At 42.0% G+C, this 20,136-nt stretch overlaps 1 protein-coding gene across 4 annotated transcripts; it reads right to left on the bottom strand.

The window, feature by feature from the left end:
• plat (plasminogen activator, tissue) lies at window positions 1-14,213 on the bottom strand. Of its 4 annotated transcripts, none has more exons than XM_083783174.1 (15): window positions 14,075-14,213; window positions 8,467-8,541; window positions 8,204-8,330; window positions 7,814-7,948; window positions 6,817-6,927; window positions 5,533-5,707; window positions 5,328-5,419; window positions 4,999-5,176; window positions 4,696-4,781; window positions 4,415-4,489; window positions 3,758-3,962; window positions 3,518-3,654; window positions 2,967-3,107; window positions 2,048-2,196; window positions 1-1,945 (listed from the first exon to the last, which is right to left on the bottom strand). In XM_083783174.1, the coding sequence occupies exons 2-15, from the start codon at window positions 8,527-8,529 to the stop codon at window positions 1,775-1,777; spliced, it is 1,845 nt and encodes a 614-aa protein (XP_083639300.1). In that variant the 5' UTR covers window positions 8,530-8,541; window positions 14,075-14,213; the 3' UTR covers window positions 1-1,774. The 4 variants fall into 4 exon arrangements, with proteins under 4 accessions (XP_083639300.1, XP_083639302.1, XP_083639301.1 ...); XM_083783176.1 differs by having other exon boundaries at window positions 8,288-8,330; XM_083783175.1 differs by lacking the exon at window positions 14,075-14,213 and adding an exon at window positions 10,412-10,644.
• Between the last annotated feature and the right edge of the window lie 5,923 nt (window positions 14,214-20,136).

The following is a 20,136-nucleotide window of genomic DNA, read 5'->3' as shown; positions in this document are numbered from 1 at the left end:
CATTCATTCCAAACATAATTTATTAAAAAATAAGGTACATTTATGAAATGTGGTTAATATAGCAGTAATAATAAATTAATAAACTAAATACATTGTATCATACATTCAAGTTGCTACAAAATCATACAAAATACACATAAATATGAACTGAATACAAAACCTCAATCACCTGCAACCCAAGAAAAGGTGAAGCATTGAAACTGAAGTATACAACAATGGAGGCTGGATTTACCGTCAACAAGCATTTTGTTGTAGTATACAATAAATCCTCTGTTAATTTGATGTCTGAGAGTGTACACGTGACCAATAGGCACACGTAGTTGTCCATTTGGTTACATTTGTATACCCTCTGAGTTGCAAATGGATAAATGAATACTTAGGATTTTATTGTGAGAACATGTCCAAGTCATTTAAAATCAACATTGAAACAATATAGACCTACTTGCCTGGGCTCAACCCAGGCGTTAAGTGGTGCACGGTAATGAGCATCAAAAAGTTGATCCATGCTCTCCCTTTCCAACTTGTGTAGTGGATCTGAAAGGGCAGGACATACAGTACTGCAGCAAGCTAGAATGAAATGTACTCCATGGTTTTCTCCCTACAGCTGTCGGAACTATTCACATCTACCAGAGGACAGAGAGGGACCACAGTGAGTTTAAAGGGGAAAACCACTCATTCTCAACATTGATGTCATTAATATACCTTTGTTGTTGTGTAGATGCAATAAAAAGTCCCCCCCCCCCTTCTGTGTAGCCTAGAACTGTCTAGAACTACGTCTAGGTCTAGAACTTTGGGTCATGTGATCAGTGACATCACAAAGATGTACTCTGCAAGCCAAAAAGTACATCTTGAGTGGTTTTCCCCTTTAAGTGCATGGAAGATGCACGGCAAAATATTAATTAATTCAATAGTATTAATTCAACTCTGAGAGTGTATAAGAGTTGACCCGTCATGGACTATTTCTTATTTAGGATTTAGCAGTGTGTAATCTCAATTGACTCTGAACCAGCAGATAGTCTTATGATTAACATTACATGACAGAACCTCACAAGTTATTCTTTAAAGAAAATACAATATATAAGCCCTTTTGGGTAGCTAACTCATTCTTATATGAATTGTTGTGCAGGATAAAAAACAAATGTTTAAAGTAATGAGTGGAGATGTTATCTGATTTGCTACTGACTTAAAAGAAAATCTACATTCCACCAAACTAATATGAAGCCATTGGGAATGTGTCTGTGTCGCGTATATGCTGTAAATCCACATCTAACACACATTTTAGATGACATGTCTATTATTTCCCTGCTGGTTCTTTAAATGAACCTACAGTACACTGATAATCTACTCTCCAAACTGTGTGTCACTTAGGCTAGTGAAACGCAGGTGACCAAGAATGAAGTAGAGATGTGTAAAAAGAACAATACCAATAGACCCGTCTAGATGGCACAGGAGGAGTGTCAGGTAGTATATCTAGTTTCCTGTCCAAAACTCCAAATGTACAAAAGCATCCCTTAGGCAATGACCTAGCAAACCTGGAATTACAGAGGGGCAAACATATGAAAACATACGTATGACTGAGGCCCCTTCTTCTGTCTCTGTAGAAGAGGTTTCAAAGCTACATCTGATGTGACATGTATCCACTTAGTCAATGGATGTTTAGACAACAGGTAAGCAGGTCCGTGGAACAGATTCAGAGTCACATTTCACTCTGTCTGTTTCGTGCGATATGTATGGGGGTATATTCATCCCACACAGCATCCCTCACTCCCTCAATCTAGATATCAGGGTGTGCCCTCCTTTTGCCGTTTATCCAGTCAATGTAGCGGGTGACTCGGGTATACACCCCAGGCTTGCCCTTCTTGCCACAGCCGTCGCCCCAGCTGATCACACCCATCAGAGTCATCTTGCCATCCTTTGGACAGACAAGAGGACCGCCAGAGTCGCCCTGAGCACGATCAGTGAGAGAGAAAGACACGGTTAGAACTCAATTTGTACAAGCAAACAAACAGGAATCCCTGGACTGTTAAATATGAGTTCTGGTCCTCACCTTGCAGGCATCATCCTTCTCCCGGGTGTCCCCTGCACACAGCATGTTGGCGGTAACGGGGCGTCCGGACAACACCTCTGGGATACAACGCTCCTGTGGCCACAGGCGAACGAAACCTCTCTTAATGCGCGCTGAGTACTCTGCAGAGACTGTGGAGACAATATGTTTAGAGAGCTGCCATGTGTTCGTTCATAATGTAACACATTATTACATTATTAAATTACAGAAAGATCTGTTATTATTATTGTTCATGTTTTTAGTACGTTATGAGCTGATTACATTATGAGTTTTTATTACATTTAAATTATTACATTATGAGCCCTTATTACATTATGAGCACTTATTACATTATGAGTTGCTACATGTATGCTGTTTAGATGTTGTTTTTAGTGATTCTAAAAACGCCTTCTAAATCCTAACCTGCAATACTTCAAATATTTATATAGCAGAATATATTTTTTGTAAGTTTTGAATACTGTACTTATACTGTACAGAACCCCAAGAGGGGTTCCCGTCCAGAAGGGTTAGAACATCAAAAGGGGTTCCCGCCCAAAATGGGTAAAAGTACTTTGAGCTACATTTTGTGTGAGTGCAAAAATCTGCCTGCAAATTTGTCAACCAGAGGGTGGTGCACATTTTTCTCTTGTTAATAGTAGTATTAGTATCATATCAATGTTCATAGCCCAACCTTCCATACAGTACAAGACATAACTAAAGTTAGAGATAATACCATAGCTGATAAGAAACTACATGCTGTCCATACAGGTGCTTTTCAAATACAGAACAAAAGTTCAATTGGTTTATGAAAAAAAACAACTAAAATAGGCCTATCATGCTTATGTATGCCACATCATCGGACATAAAAAAGACAATAATGGAAAAGGTAATGGAATTTCAAATAATAAAGACATTTCCATACACTCTGTAGCTTTCCCATATCCAGAGATCTCGCACTCGGTCCAATCAGGCAGCACGAGCCCTGCTTCAGGTAGACATGCTGGCAAAACCTCTGGAGAGTTCACCGCACACATGCCAATGTCACTCTTCAACTTTAGAAGGGCTAGAAAGGGAAAAGAAGTAGAAGTGGAATACATTAAGGAAGAGGGGTAACACATTGTGGAGAATGTGGGATATGGACAAAGTGATTGATTTTACATTTTACAAGCTTAAAGCATACAGCACAACTGATTTGGTGGTGCTTTTAGTACAAAATATAGGTGATATTTCAACAGCAGAATGAACTAGAATGCACTCTGTCGAGGTGCCAACTTGCGCCTTGCGCAAGCAGAGCGCACAAGTACTGCTACTAACTAATGCCTATTACAACTGCTGATTGGCCGACGGACAACACCGACATACGACATACGACCGACATACGCAGCCGATTACAGTACTTGCGCGCTCTGCTTGCGCAAGTAATTACAGCTTAATTACAGAATTGATTACCTTGTTAATTAATGTTTTACTCACCAATATCATTGTCAAAGGTGTCCGGATCAAAATTCTCATGAAGCCAGAACTTCTCAACCTCAAAGATCTGCTCACTGCTTGAGTTCTGCTTGCGGAATGTTCTTCCCAGAACAACCTGCAGTTGCGATGCTTCATTCCTGAAATGAACATGGAATGCATTTGTACAGTATACAGTATGATTCATGGGAAACGTGTGTGTGTGGATGTCTTTGCATGATTGCGTGATTGAGTGATACCTACTTCTCCTCAAAGCAGTGTGCGGCGGTTAAGACCCAGCAGGAGTCAATGAGGATTCCACCACACAGCAGAAAGTGTTCCTTGTGCCGGGGCCGGTACGCATTGATGGCCGCCTGCCATGGCTGTTCGGTGATATCACTCTCCTGGCCTCCAAACATACGGAAGGAGGGACGACTCAGAGAGTTGTCTAAACGCTGGCCACATGTTGCTGCAGAGGTTGTAGTATGGAGGTTAGAACGAATGGACATCTTCATCTTTACTGTACGTATGACAGGGGTACTTGAACGGGTCCCCAGAAAAATGAACAAATGCATCAACCCTCTTTTATACTTTTGAAAAATAGCCTATTTACAAGCTCTAAACATTGCGACCCGTTGTGAGCTTGTAGATCGGCCAAATTCAAACAATGCTGAAAATCTGTTAAAAATGTGAAATAATGTTGGAAACACAAATCTTCTCTTATGACGGCCCTGTCACAGAACCTTTGTACATTGGGGTTAGTACATATCAATTTGGGTGTACTTGACATGAAAATGTTTGAGAACCACACAGTGCATGACATCGCCAATCAGTGGATGGATAGACATAACAAACATGCATAGGAAATCATGGAAATACTAAAGAAACATTCCACTAATGATTAATGTTAATGTGTACTACCTCTATTATTATTGTTAGTGGTGGGTCCGCGGGGGCCCAGAGGGCCCAGAGTGGTAATGATGATTGGACGCCTCGCTGAAAAAGAAAGATTATTTTTAAATCATTCCACATCTGACATCATTTATCGTAACACAGTTAGTTAATATGATCATTTCTATGTTAGTAAGTACCGCTAAATTTTTCTCTGTTGCCTTCATATTCTTATGATATTTTGGTGACATTTCCCATACTGTTTTGGCAACATTCTTTTTTGCAAGTCATGGACACATGAGGATACTCACAGCATTTCTTGATATTGCACTGCTCCCAGTTCAACTTCATGTTCTTGTAGACGTAGCACCATGGACTCGCGTCACCATCTGGGTTCCTGGGGGGTGAAGAAATGGGGATTATAAGTTTGTTGTTTAGGACACTTGATCCACACAAACAGTAATGAAGTAATGTGTGTGTGTGTGTGTGTGTGTGTGTGTGTGTGTGTGTGTGTGTGTGTGTGTGTGTGTGTGTGTGTGTGTGTGTGTGTGTGTGTGTGTGTGCAAGTCAGTGTACATTTTCTATTTATATAAAATATACGATTGTGTGTTTACCTGCAAAAGCTATGGCTGCCAAGCCCCACTTCCAGTGCGTTAGGTTTCCATGCGTTGTAGAAGTTGTTGCGTCTGATGAGGGGGGAGTCCCAGGGAAGACAGCGAGTGCCGGTCCTAGTGGCAGCTGTGGTGCCTCTGTAGGACTTGCCAGAGCCCTGCATGCACTCCCGGTTCTTATCTGCACCGTAACATGCACAGAATGAAGCGGTTATGTCAAATGACAAATAGGGGGATGTCTATGCAATGAATTTTACTATCAGGCACAATAGGGCAGGGGTGTAATGGGGACTGCATTTAAAAACTAAATCATGAAAAGTGAAATTGTGTACCTTCTGGACACTTGGGCAAGGTACAGAACTGCCAGTCGACCTGAGTGTTTTTGTAGACGTAGCACCAAGGAGTAGTGTCATTGTCTGGGTTTCTGAAAGTTAAGAGGAAACAAGGTTGACAGTGTGAAGAAGCCATCATTTGTCCTTCATCAGGAAAATCTCTAGCTAAATGATGCATCAAAGCTGATAGGTTGGCACTGCATACCGGCAGAAGTTGTGATTGCCCAGTGCTAGGCTGCTGGCGTCAGGTCTCTTGGCTGTAAACTTCCTCCCCCTCAGAGATGTAGAGTTCCAGTTGATGCACTCTGCTCCTGTGTGGCTGATACTCCATGTGCCCCGGTAGTCTACACCACGTCCTGCAATGCACTTCTCATTGGTGTCTATGGGGTAAGTAAAGACACAAGTTATTCTTCAGTTCATAAAGTAGACATTGGATAATTGAGATATGGCACCGGCCAAGCCCAAGACTTATAGGGTGATAAATGCCAGTGTGTAAATTGCAATTACTTTTAGATGAAGTCAACATTTGTGTTACTCAAAGAAATGTTAATTCAATTAAATGTATTTTCATTTGTTGTGACTTTGTCTTTTTCTAATAGTTGCACAATAGTTTGAGCAATTTGTGGTTTTAAGCAATGACCTAACAGACTATGATGATCATAAATGATATTGGATAATCTGGGTCTGGCATCTGAAAACTCATTATTCTTTATTTGCAATAATTTGGCCATGAATAGATGTTGTCAGCCACTTCTTGAGCCGTTGAGAGGGTGGAGTGACCGACGGCCTAAAAAAATGGAGCCCACAGAAACAAAAACTCTTATATGCCAACAATTCATTTTCTTTCCATAGTTTATTATCCTTTCTCTTTTCCATCCAGTCCTTGATGCCTATGAGTCACACAACAAGTCTGTTAGCCCTAACTATAGCCACTAACAAGGTCATGGAAGGGAAACTCTAATTAGGGTCGTGTCACACTTAACCGTACTATGGAGATGGATGACGTCAGGATTACAGAGTCAAAATTAGACCCAGAGAAACGTGGGACATAGTTGTTGTTTTTTATGGGGTTTTTTTCGCCTTTATTTTCTATTTTTTATGGAGGGACAGACAGTATAGGCTGACAGGAAATGGGGAGAGAGGTGAGGGGAAGACATGCAGTAAAGGCCGTCGGGATCGGGAGTCGAACCCGCGGCACACTGCCAGACTGGATTACCAGCCAAGGTGCCTGGACCACTGAGCCATGGCCCAGCGTGGGGCATAGTTTTATCAAAAGGATGAGCCATATACAGTAGGCTATTGCACAGCAAACCAGATGCACAACAAGAATTATGATCAGAATCACTTTACATAATTGCCAAGTTGTTTCCAATTTATGGCAAGTCTGACATTAGTCACTCACGCAGAGTCCAATATGCATATGCATGACAATTAAACACGAGTTACACACAAAAATCAAGTACTGTAATACATGATTGTTGATACTTACTGATCTCACACTGAGTCCCAGTGAAGCCTGGGGGACACTGGCATAGGTAGTCTGCAGAGTACAGAGCCTTCTTACACGTTCCTCCATTATAGCACCTCGAATCGTCACAATCTGTGGGAGACACATGAGGCGTTCATTTACTTTGTGGGTATGATTTAATTCCTATTTTATTAGCACAAATATGACCCAAAATAGATGTTTGCTAATAAGCCACAAGTGTTTTAGAAAGCCTCCATTAATTTGACCTTAAGACATCATGTCATGTAAGGTTAATTAAAACCGTGTTGTTTTGTTGTTATAAAGCTGCAGCAACATTGCCAATCCGCAATTGTCTTTATTGTTTAATAATTCCTAAAGGCCACATAACATCCTGATCACTGCTGGCATTCTGGTCTCACAGGCGGTTTGGCAGACTGAAATGTGGTTGTAATTTGTCAGAGGGAGGGGTCTGTAATGCGTCATAGAGTTCGTCAATAGGGGCCCGGGGGTGAATGCGTGTATGAGCTGCTCTGATGAGAGTACTCCTAACAGTCCCAGACTAAACTAGCTTTTTATTCTGACATCCCAACAGCATCTAGGAGGAATACAAGTAAGACAAACGTGGAAGAAAATCGAAAGATAATCGATAACATTGATTGACATACTGAGGTCTAATTCATGACTTTGTTGTATGACTTTGTCGCTTGTCAGGATGACTGCGTCACATGTAATATCTTGTATGCCAACATGTCATACGAGATACTACAAATTAGCCATGACCGACCGACCGACCGACAGACAGACCGACAGACCGACAGACCGACAGACCGACAGACAAATCAAAGTTCTGTTCAATGGGAATAAAGACCACACACAGAACGAAAATCTGACAGTAAAAATAAATACATTATCAGCTCATCAGGTCAGCTGCTTGTGTGATTGCATGAGCGTGTGTGTGTGTGTGTGTGTGTGTGTGTGTGTGTGTGTGTGTGTGTGTGTCTTGTCTGTGTCCACTCACTGATAACAGGCACAAAATGACAGCGTTCTCTCCCCCACTTTTCACAGAAGCAGTACTCCACACGCTGTTCCTTCCATCTCAGCCACGTGTCCCCATAACTACGCAAGGCTGATGTCTGACTATCCTCACAATACGCTACAGGTACACAAATATTCACACACGGGACAAAGACAGATGGACAAATGGACACATTTAAACTACAGTCATAAAAAATACAAACATGGAAAGGCAATCATTATCACATGTAAAAGAAGGAACATGCAAAAAAAGCGTTGAGGGACCACAAGAGAGTGGAGACAACTTAAGACACATGACAGACAACAGAGACAATCTAATTATGGTGATGGTGGTGGTGTTAATGAAGACAAAATAAATAGTGATGGAGCTCACAAGTGGGGTGAAAAGAGGGTGAAGGTGACTTGTGGACACGTATAATCACAAGGGTCCGCCTGGGTGGCTGCAGCACAATCTCACCTCTGAAAAAGCGTGTTCCTCTCTTAGCACGTTTGAGCTCGACCTGGAAGGGAAGGCAGATATTTTAGACTAAGCCATGTGGGTGTCAAATACTACTGATATTGTGTTATTAATATGTGCAAGCAAGTCACAGGTGAGCAGACAGCTTAAGATCCCATTTGAGTGGGTGTAGTACTTACATTGTCTGCTAGGCTGCAGCAGATAGCAGAGAGCAATATCAAAAGCGCCAATGTTCTGGCCATGATGACTTGTATCTGCATGGAATGGGAAAAAAGCACAATGACACACAAGTAAAAAAAAATAGATCTTTTTGAGTGGCGCCCCTCCTATGTCCATCTTTTAGTGTGCATATAAACACTAAATTAAATGCTATTGATAATGAATGGCCAGTTTTGAGTGCACAAACATTAAAAGCTGGACATAGGATGTGATTGGCCGGAATGAGTTGATGCATGATGATGTATGATGATAAGAGCGCCCTTCACTTCACACGGGTGTGATTTTTATAAAGCACTGCAGTATAACAGGACAATGCCTGAAATCCAAGAGGAGATTTCCTGGCGTTTTTTCCCCGGCAATGGAAATGTTCTATCGTTAATCTGTCATCCATACCAAGGACATAAGCTACTGTACAAAGAATAAGGAATAAAAAGTCCAACAGGGGACACCAATGCTACACTCTTTTCACTTCCTTCCTGAATTCCACCTTAGCCTAAGTCTTCCCTTGAGCAGGAGGAACCACGAGGGAGGAAAGGGTGGATAATATGTGGCACTAGTGGGAAACAGAGTCATTTCAAGTTCACTGAAGTTGCGTTGATTTCCTTTTCCTGAAGTAGTAGATAAGGAGTCATAATAGCCATTGGATTGGATCGTCCATGCGAATACATTTGTGTTTATGTTTGGAGGATGTTTGAAGATGCTAAACAAAGGTCCTCTCATGCAGTGATGCGCACACAGGTTACAGGCTGAGACAAATGGGTTACCAACTATCTATAGCACTGGTTGTTACAACAATGGGACAATACCCTGATAGTATGACAATGTGTGCAGTGGATGGAGTTTCACTGCACCTGCATGACATATTTGTAATCTTTATCATATTTACAGTTTCTCTTTACCACAGGGACAAAGTTGTGAGGAAACTTTCTGAAAACTTAAACACTGACCACCACAACGAAGGCAAAGCCATAACAAAACAAGTGTCCAAAGTCTGGACAACTGAACAGAAACCACAGCAGACATAACGTTTCTGTTCTGCACAATCTTGCTACAGTATGCAACAGATGTGAATGGATAAAGTGACTCAATAAAAAGGAGGGGAAAATTAAGGAAAATGAAGGAGGAAAATGAAGGAGTCCTCTTTGACTTTTCAGTCAAAGAGGACATTTAGGTTTCCTGTAGTCTCTAGTCTGTCTGGACACTGACCAGTTTGTGGAGATGAGAAACGTGGAAGATAAGCCCCGTTCACTCCTCAGTCAAGTGTGAGTAACCGTGAGTCACGAACTGAGGTTTGAGTGGGATGGGGGGTGGGGTGGGGGGTAATGGAAAAGGAAGGAAAAGGGGTGTAAAAGGGAAGAAAGACTAGAAGGGAAAATGGGAAAGAAAATGGGAAAGCAGTACACACAAATAACGAGTAGAGCCAGAAGAGGACTAAAACAAAGTTGCATGCAAACCAGCGTAAGAGCTTTTTTGATACACAGACACCTAACACACAATTGCATACACATACATGAGGTGCTGCACGCTTGTGTTGTTAGACACCTTTTTACAGACTGCTGCTTCTCCATTGACTCACTACCCTGTGGGTGACTGAGCTAACAGAAAACACTGTAGTGTTTTGATACACACACACACACACACACACACACACACACACACACACACACACACACACACACACACACACACACACGCACACACAGGCACACACAGGCACACACAGGCACACATGTACACACATGCAGAGCTCAGGAACGTAGAGGTAGTCTAAGCTCCCTGGCAACAAAGCTATACACAGTTCACTATGTTCATTGTCCCAGGAACTAGACCCTCCCCGAGCTTTAACAGTGAATGCCGTATAGGATTTCACCATTAAAACACACGCGCAAACGTGCACACACTCACCGTAATGAACACAGGCGTCTGGAGACTGGCCCTCGGTCAGGCAGAGGAATGATCTGTCACTCTGTTGTATGTTGTTTCGACCCCCTAACTGAACCTCACAGGCAGCTGATCAATAACAGCCGCCGTTCTGTTTCGTTTCCTTTTTTGTTTCCTTTGTGCAGCTGTTGAGCTGTGTCCCGTCGCCCCTCTCTCCACCACTGTCAGCTGAAAACATGTGTTTCCTGCTGCAGTACTGTCAGTTTTGTGTCCAGTGCCCTTGACGTTGACAAACATATATATATCCGCTCGCACACTCAAACCCATCAGGCGTTAACATATGTTTATCCCACCCATTCTAAGGTCTGTGGTATCCGTCACGCAGGGGCCCTTCTGGGGCGCCACCATGACCACCACAGGATTATCAGCAGCTTTTTGACAGCCCCACCATCCAGTTTGCCTCAATTTCAGCTGCATTTGTGGTCTGTCTTACAAGATAGACACAGGAATTTATATTATATAACGTACAGGCGGGCGGAAAAACGTCGGCATAGTAGAAAGGGGATTTCTTGTGCACTCAGATGTTTTTTTTATTGTATACAACATGCAGTTTAACTAATTTCCTACAGGGCATTAGGGCTGTCTGTCCCACCCAATGGTGGCTTTTGACTGTATTCTGTGTGACGCGTGTCAGTGGCTCCCTGGGGAGGTACAGAATTGCTGTGGGTTTCTTAGTAGGTCAAACATGACTGGATCATACGAAAACAACAGCAATGTGGGAGAGTTAAACTAGAGCTAGACTGTGAGTCAGCATCCACTTTGTTGCTTCAATTTAAAACACGTTTGAGTAGGATAATGCCAATAGACAGATAAACAAACAGCTGCATGTGCACACAATATAGTCTGCGTGCGCACACACATACGTACGCACGCACGCGCACACACACACACACACACACACACACACACACACACACACACACACACACACACACACACACACACACACACACACACACACACACACACACACACACACACAGAGAGAGAGAGTTCCTACTTCCTCCACATACTGAATTTACTCCATATCTTTGAACCTTTGTAATGGGCAACTCCCTAACATTATTCACTTCCAGTATTGTGCAGCTGCACAAAATGAATGGAATTGGCTTTGGGTGCCCCTGATCCTCGACTCTCTTGTGAGATGAGTTCAACAGCACATTACCAAGAATGTGTGATGATGATGCTGTACTGAGTTTGTATAGGTTGGTAGTGAGACATTCTTCTCACTTCCAGTAACATGGCCAGAATGTCAAGTCAGGGTTTGTGGGGTGAATAGAGAAATGAATGCCAAAACTGTTACACGATAAAGTTAATATTATAGAATATGCAATTGTGGCTTGATTTGGCTGAATTTGCACGGCCCATGGGGTCAGTAGAAATATGGCTACAGCAAAAACCAACTTGAGTTGAGATATTACCTTCAAATATCTCTCCACTTTCTATCCTGTCTCTCTTCACTTCACCGCTAGAATCAACTGATGTTCCTTTTGAAGTCTGCCCATTTACTCACTCTCTCACTGTCCACTCTCTGTTGAAGCCTTTCAGTTTAGCATTCTTAATCCTAATTTTACTTTGTTGTAGCAACATGGTGCAACCATTTTCGGAACACAAAGTTTAATAGACAATTAGAATATGGTTTTCTTTGGCAACAATCAGTACTTCATACATAGCATTGATAGCAATAGCGAACATAATATTATTTGCTAATCTGAACCCCATGATGCTGTTATGAACATAGAGAATAGAATAATACTGCTTCTCCCGACCTTTAATTACCTCTACCAATTAAAGGCTTATCGCTTGAAGCCTGTATGACAGTAGCTAAAACTAAACATGCAGGTAATATGTTTAGATATGAAGTTATGAAATATAACTTCAGTGGGTATGGTAAGCTGCTTGACAGGCCTTATCTTTGCCCCACTGGGAGCTTTCCATAATCCTTCATTGCAGTACCCTTCGCCCTTCGGAACAGAGAGCTGCATTGTAGCCCTTTGATTGTCATTCTACGCTCATGCACCCTTCATTAGGAACGCTGAAAGCAGCTATAGAACATACTGAAGACTCAGAGAGAGGACCACAAGAGGGGTGTACGTGGAAGGAGCAGGTGATGACATCAGGCACAAATAGCAGAAACTGGAGGAGATAATAAGCCGTGTGGAACAATGGGAGCAAATGAAAGAGAGCATACTGTACATCAGGCAAACAGAACGGGGAGAACAGAGCAGGGAGAAGAGTGATGCTTAATGTATGCTCCGCCGTACTGTTGAATCATGCCATCTCACAGGAATACAGAGACAGGGAGGGAAGTGAGAAGGTACTGTACATGGAATGACCATCCAACTGAAGGTCATACAATTAGTTGGCTTGTTCAGTCCTATACAGTAGATGTAAGGCCGGATGAGAAAGAAACGTTATTCAGATACACTTGTAGCAGCCATTCTAAAAACTCACCAAATAGTCAGTCATTGTCAAGAAATCTGACTCCATCATCCTCTCATCTTTCACACACATAGTGTATTCAGTACACTGCAAGCTTCTGTTCAATCTACACCGCTTTGACCTATGAGCTGCGTGGCTGTCTGTCCATGTAGGCCTGATCCCCTGAGTCACAGAAATCAGTCTGACCCCCCCACAATGCCCTGAGCCTGAGAGACTCACAAAGCCTATACTGACTGACCACACTGTAAAGAATGAAGATAATTAATGGCATGCTAATTACTTCCTCCCTGCTTAAAAAACCCTCAGACACAGCATCAGTGAGTGTAGTGTTGAAAAACTCACGTCATGATACATGCTGTGGAGTGGAATTCCAAGAACATGGCTAAGACAAGACGTAAGTAGGTCTAACCCAAGACTGTACCTCCCTGATATGTCGGCCAATGATCCTGTGCAGGGTTAGTCAAGTTCTGGCACTGGATGGACACACAATCGCCCGCCCGCGCCCGCGCCCGCGCCCGCGCACACACACACACACACACACACACACACACACACACACACACACACACACACACACACAGAGAGGTCTCTTATCAGTTTCTCCCTTTCACACACCCACACAAGCTCTGAATAGCGTGAAATTGAATTGAATAGCAGTGCATGTCACAGGCCTCCTCCTTTACTGCAATAATAGCAATGTGTTATTTTTTTAAAATAATGAAGCATCCAAAAAACAGTGCGAGACTCCAGAAAACTGGATGTCCTTCAGTTCAGCTAGATCTCACTTGTGCTGTCATTTTCTAATACAGCCTTCAATTCCACAAATCTGATCCCCCATCATCACCAGTATTAAAACGACTAAAAGTAAAATATGTTTGCATTATTTTTTATACAATTTGAAGATAAAATGAAAATAAAAAGAACTAAACTATCCAAATAATATGATAGTTGAGATATATATGACCACAAAAGTAACGATAGGAATTGTTAATTATTTATTATAACTGATGAACGCCGTTTTATGTGCATCTCCAATTACAATGCAAATTGCCAATCCCAACGCTATAAAAAGCATTAAGACAATAATGATCCGATCCCAGTCCACAGCTGATAAACAATCCAAATAAGTTCCGCTGCGCTAAAGAGGCTATTCCGTTATCGGTAGAAAGTAGAAACAGGTCTTACCGGACAATAATGTGCCGTTCAATTCTCGATATCCCTCAAGAATAGCAAAAGGTTCTGGAGTCTGAAATGGTCAATTGTCGCTCGGACTATGTTTGCTCTCCTCGTTCCCCCGTTTTTATTCGCCCGCTCCACGCATTCCGTCCGGATGATGATGGTGATGATGATGATGTAGCTCATGGGCGGTGTCAGTCACCACGGGACTGTCCCACACCACCACACCAGGTGGATTCTGAAATCAAGAATAGATGACGTCATTGTATCTATTTATTTTAGATATCATCTATCTATCTATCTATCTATCTCAAAATGTTACATGTTAAATGTTCTCTAGAATAACTATCACTTAGAACTAAAAAAACAGGTACATATAGGCCTATATATTGTTACTATTAATAATAATAATAATAATTGATAATAATTAATTATTACATTGCTATTGTGTTGAATCCATTCGGATTAGGAAGGAAAGTAGCTAAGTACATTTACTGAAGTACTGTAAGTCTACTACAATGTATTTTATGTACTTACTTTTATTTTCACTATAGAATATCTTCCCTGTCCATGACCACATCATAAATCACAAACACTACGCGCGTGCGCGCGCGCGCACACACACACACACACACACACACACACGCACGCACGCACGCACGCACGCACGCACGCACACGCACACACACACACACACACACACACACACACACACACACACACACACACACACACACACACACACACACACACACACACACACACACACACACACACACACACACACACACAGTATATGACATGGCTTCATGTGAATCATGTTCAGTCAGTTGGATGTTGCTACAAATTCAGCCTCAAACTCTCAAAGCTTCAGAGGGGGGATGCCTATCCCTATTCCAGCATGCTTTCAAGCATTTCAGTAAGTTCAAGATGAAATTCAGTAACAGTAATTGCAATGAATACTGTTGGCTACTATTGCAAGGGGAAAAAACAGTCTAAATTCTCCAAAACAACATCTTAGTAAAAATGATTACAGTGATAAAAAATATGTTATTGCCTTTGGATCCGTTCTGTTATCCTTCCTATTCAACTTTTTAGAACTTTCAGCTGTACTAATTGCTCTCTAGCAATCAATAAAGTGTATCATGTCCATCAGTCCAGTCTCTGAAGCTTGTTTAAAATCAACTGCCAATATTTGCAAATGTTCCCAGATGCCCTCCCTCAAGGAGTTGAAACACTGCATGTATCATCACTGTTAACCATGGACTTAAACCCTAGGCTACTACAAACAGACCTGAGTTATCTGCTATTTTTGGCTACGGTATGTTCCTCACAGAACATGAATGCTGGGGTTCAAGTGGTTAAAGACATTCCCTTCGCTTGAGAAGACAAAATGCCGCTTATGTTTTAGGCTGCAAATGCTGGTTGTGAGTTTGAATCCCGATCCTGACATTTGCTGCGTGTCACTCCCCATCTCTCCTGTAAGTCTACTGTCGTATAATAAAGACATAAAGCCCCAAAACAAATCTTTAAAAAGAAAAAGAAAACTAGATAAGACAAAAGGCTGGTGATACTTCCCAAAGCTTAGAGCAACATGAGATGCTGAGATTCCAGGTGACCATATATGGTAACTGTCTATAAACAAAGTGTTTCCTAGAAAATGACCTAAACAACTAATCTGATTGGGCCTTCCTCACACAAGTCACGTCAAGGAAACGTCACACGTAGAAGAGAACCGTGTACTTTATTCAAATGGTCTGTTTGTAAACATAGATTACGTTGTGGCATCAGAGGTGCTTTCCAGTATTCTTCAGTTTAAGGTGGTGTTTATGTGTTAGGCAACAAGCAGCCTGTGGGCCAGAACTGGCCCACGGCCCGTCAGAGTTTATATCTGGTTGGCAAATCATTTAGTAAATAGTTTACAATATGGGACAGTCTTATACTAGTAGACTCAAAGTGTGGTCTGGGGACTCCCAGGGTTCCTTCAAGGGCTCCAAGGTCCCTATAGGTAAATTACTGATTGAAACTAAATTGATCGTGAAAGGGCTACTAGTTACAGAGTGTGGTTGCCGCAGTGGCTTACATATGCCCCTCCCACTAATATTGACAGCCAATTACAATGTCGCGTCACCCCTGTGATCATGCGTAAGTAATTGGGAGGGGATTTAACCCCCAAAATTCATGTTTTTGCGACAAACGGTTACATTTCTCGCATTTGCGGCGCCCCCTATGGATGAAAAAAACAAAATTTATTGTGAAAGGGCTACTAGTTACAGAGTGTACAAGAATGTATTGTATGGGCCCAGGCCGTAGCGTAACGGTCTGGGCACCGGACTGGTAATCCAGTCGCAGTGTGCCGCGGGTTCGACTCCCGGACCCGACACGGCCTTTACTGCATGTCATCCCCCCATCTCTCTCCCGTTTCCTGTCAGCCTACTGTCTGTCCCTTCAAAAATCAATAAAAGGCGTAAGCCGCAAAAAAAATATCTTAAAAAAAAAAAAAGAATGTATTGTATGGTACACAGTTGTATACTCAACTAGAAAATTCACAATAAAAAAAAATTGCAGAGTGTGGTTGCTGCAGTGGCTTACATATGCCCCTCCCACTAATATTGACAGCCAATTACAATGTCGCGTCACCCCTGTGATCATGCGTAAGTAATTGGGAGGGGATTTAACCCCCAAAATTCATGTTTTTGCCACAAACGGTTACATTTCTCGCATTTGCGGCGCCCCCTATGGATGAAAATGGAATTGCTTTTGGTTGATTGAACCACCCCAGACATCTGATTTAAATTTGGGATGGATTGGACATTCCGTTGGTGATTTGCGGCATTTTTTGTAAAATGGGCCTCTCCCACTAACTTCGGATGACGATTACGGCCGAACGATCAAAATTCCGCCGTTCGAGTTTTCATCGGAAAGGTCCAGAGATCACGTGTACAGATTTTTGTGAGATTTGGAGAAAATATATTTTGCAAAAAGCAAAAAGTGTCAAATTCAAAATGGCCGAAAATCTATCATGGCGGAAATGGGCGTGGCCTATATGGGGAGATGCGTCATGACCCAAGGAATCCAGGGAAAAAACATTTTGATTTTACGACCTACGGTTCAAGAGTTATACCCCAAAACGTAAAGTTGGCTGTTATAGCGCCACCATGAGGCCGACCGGTATACTTCTAAGGTAATTAATTTTAGTAATTATTATGAATCTCTCCTCCAAGTCTTGTACGTATATCCCTTACGGTCTCAGAGGAAAAAATACTTGAAAGTGAGTTTTCGCATTTTCCCATTCATGTCTATGGGGAAATTTAATGCACTAATTAATTCATATCAATTAAACTATCCAACAAATGTCTTAGCAAAATACGAGCACACGATTCCCGATGTAGCCCGTCGTTTTGACATATGGCTCGACCACCCTCGACATGTGATTCAAATTTGGGATGGATCGGACATTCCGTGTGTGAATTATGGCGTTTTTTGTAAAATAGGCCCCTCCCACTAACTTGGGAAGACGATTACGACCGAACGATACAGAAGATCTAAATTCTGACTGTGCTGTTTTAATCGGATAGGTTGGCTGATATAGGCCCCTCCCAGTAATTATACCAGCCAATTACAATGTCAAGTCATCCTTTGTGATCATGCATAAGTCATTCAAAGAGGATTTCCCCCCCAAAATCATGTTTTTGCAACAAACGGGTATAGGCCCCTCCCAGTAATTTTGCCAGCCAATTACAATGTCAAGTCACCCTTTGTGATCATGCGTAAGTCATTCAAAGGTGATTTCCCCCCCAAAATCGTGTTTTTGCAACAAACGGGTAATTGTTTTTGCAATTGTAGCGCCCCCTATGGATGGAAATGGAATTGCTTTTGGCTCTGTGTTGATTAGGCCATCCTCAACATGTGATTCAAATTTGGGGAGGATTGGACTTTCCGTTCGTGATTTGTGCAATTTTTTGTGCAATAATAATAAATAAAAGGGTAGAAAAGCAATAGTATGGTTGCCCTTAGGGCAACCACACTAATAATAATACGGAAAGTGTTACAGTTACAAGAGTCTGGTTGCCCTTTCGGGCAACCACACTAATTATGGGGCTCCATGAATGACCTAAATTTGCAAACAAACTGGGGTTTCTTGAATTTAAAAATGTTGAGAACCCCTGGGCCATAACGTCCAAATAGAGAATCTACACCACCTGAATAATTCCTTTATCCATGTTCAGAGTGAATTGATTGATTGATTGATTGATTGAATACTTTATTATGTACAGTCAGAGTCAGACATTCAGCACAAACACAAAAAAGTCATGGGGACTGTAACAGTAACAGCTTTTTCATACAGTTTCTCTCCGCATCTAAGAGACCTTGAGCTGCTATACTATGAAAGAGCTTGTTTATCTCCAAAAGGGAGTCTGTCTCTGTCTGTCTCCAGATGTTCTTTTTTAACTTTTTAATTAACTAAATATCCCACAACATTCAAGGATGAGCCTCGAGCAGGGCCAAATTATCCATTGGGGCCGTGGCCCAGGGGCCCTTGGCTCTCAGGGGCCCTTCAAGGAAACTGGATCGCGCAGAACTGGGTTTGAGGCCCTGAAATTGGCCATTGATTTAGTTAAATTCAGTTAAACGTGTATGTTTCTCTGTCGCAAATAATTATACAACACTATTAAAAATTGAAAACTATTATTTAAACTTGGGTGATCCATTTAGATGCGTATTGTCAGGCTTTGGAGACTGAACTAGGCATATGAATTAATTTGGAGCATATTCTGCAGGCACACGCCGTTGTCTCTTGCTGCTGCTGGCTGTACAGGCTGCTAGTAGCGCTGGCCCGTCCCCGCAGTGCAGCGGTGGTACACGGAGACTCGACACGAATCACGATACATTATATACATTGATTCTGTGCGTGGTTCAATGATTGTGTGTTTCAGCCGCGGTTGGTTTGAACTTTGAATCGAGTGACGTGCGAACATTGCAAACGTGTCAAATAACTGTAGTATGCACGTTGCTCTGCAACCTGCTTTGCTGCCATGGATATTTGCCCCTCCCCTTCCCATTGGCTAGAGGCAGCATTGCCGTTGCTTGTCATCCCATTGGCTAGAAGCAGCCAAACGCGTCAGTAGGGGTCGATCTTGTCGTCTAACTTTCAGTAGTAAACACTAGTTAGGTTTCACCAACACTTGGTACACTGGTACAAATCTTAAGAGTTAAGACATTCTCAAGTTCTGAAATTCAGTAACATGCCGGGCATCATGGAGTGTAAGGCACTATATAAAATCACACCAGTGTGAACCAAGTGGTGCAACTCCCGTCTATTGGTTCTCTGTATCGTTTCAATTTGTATCATTCCAATTTCTTCTCTGTATCGTTCCAATTTCTTCTCTGTATCGTTTGCGTCCAGCAGGTGGCAGCCATGTCACATACTTCTCTCGTTCCAATTTCACGCATGCGCACACCACTCGTGCTCACACAGGTACATCACAAACAGGTACACGGACATTGTTTGCTGGATGTAGAAGTGGTTGCACCACTTAAAAATATATGTATACGTGGTACACTTCCATAATGACATCCTCCACCAATCATGAGACTGTAAATTGTCACATATAGCAATAATAACTATTAAGAATATAATATTGTAGCCTACATATAGAATAAAATAAAAGTAGTGCATGCGCTCTTGACTTAAGGGCAAGGCTTACTGAAACTAAAGCCAGACTGTGCGAGAAGCCAGTATTGAAGTCCACAAAAACAGAAGAGCGTGACAAATCAAGAAATTAGGCTCATTATAGGAGGATAAAAATAATATCAGTGCTGATATAGTGCATGAGTATATACCAAAATGTCCACACTTGTTCATTATGTAAATGTTTTCCCATCATGTAGGGTCATTAAAATTCTCATATTTTGATTTGTCAGTGTGCGAGCCTATATAGAGAAATCTAGCAAATTCTCTCTAAAAAGATTGTTTTGGAAGAAAACAATATTTTATCTGGTAGTATTCCATGAACAGGCTCAATTTCCATAGTGCTGAAAGATCTACATCTGGATGATGAGAGCAATAT

This window comes from Protomyctophum parallelum (assembly GCF_964188405.1).
Source record: "Protomyctophum parallelum genome assembly, chromosome: 15".
NCBI classification, from domain to species: domain Eukaryota; kingdom Metazoa; phylum Chordata; class Actinopteri; order Myctophiformes; family Myctophidae; genus Protomyctophum; species Protomyctophum parallelum.
Note: the sequence above shows the minus strand (reverse complement) of the source record. Positions and strands in the feature narration are given on the sequence as shown.

What these genes read in the sequence shown, in the direction of transcription:
- plat (XM_083783174.1), bottom strand. Translation starts at nt 8,529, where the DNA reads ATGGCCAGAACATTGGCGCTTTTGATATTGCTCTCTGCTATCTGCTGC. An exon ending in CTTGCCCAAGTGTCCAGAAG is followed by an intron (nt 5,177 to 5,327) that starts GTACACAATTTC and finishes GTTACGGTGCAG; the next exon opens with ATAAGAACCGGGAGTGCATG. An exon ending in ATATGGGAAAGCTACAGAGT is followed by an intron (nt 2,197 to 2,966) that starts GTATGGAAATGT and finishes TTGTCTCCACAG; the next exon opens with TCTCTGCAGAGTACTCAGCG.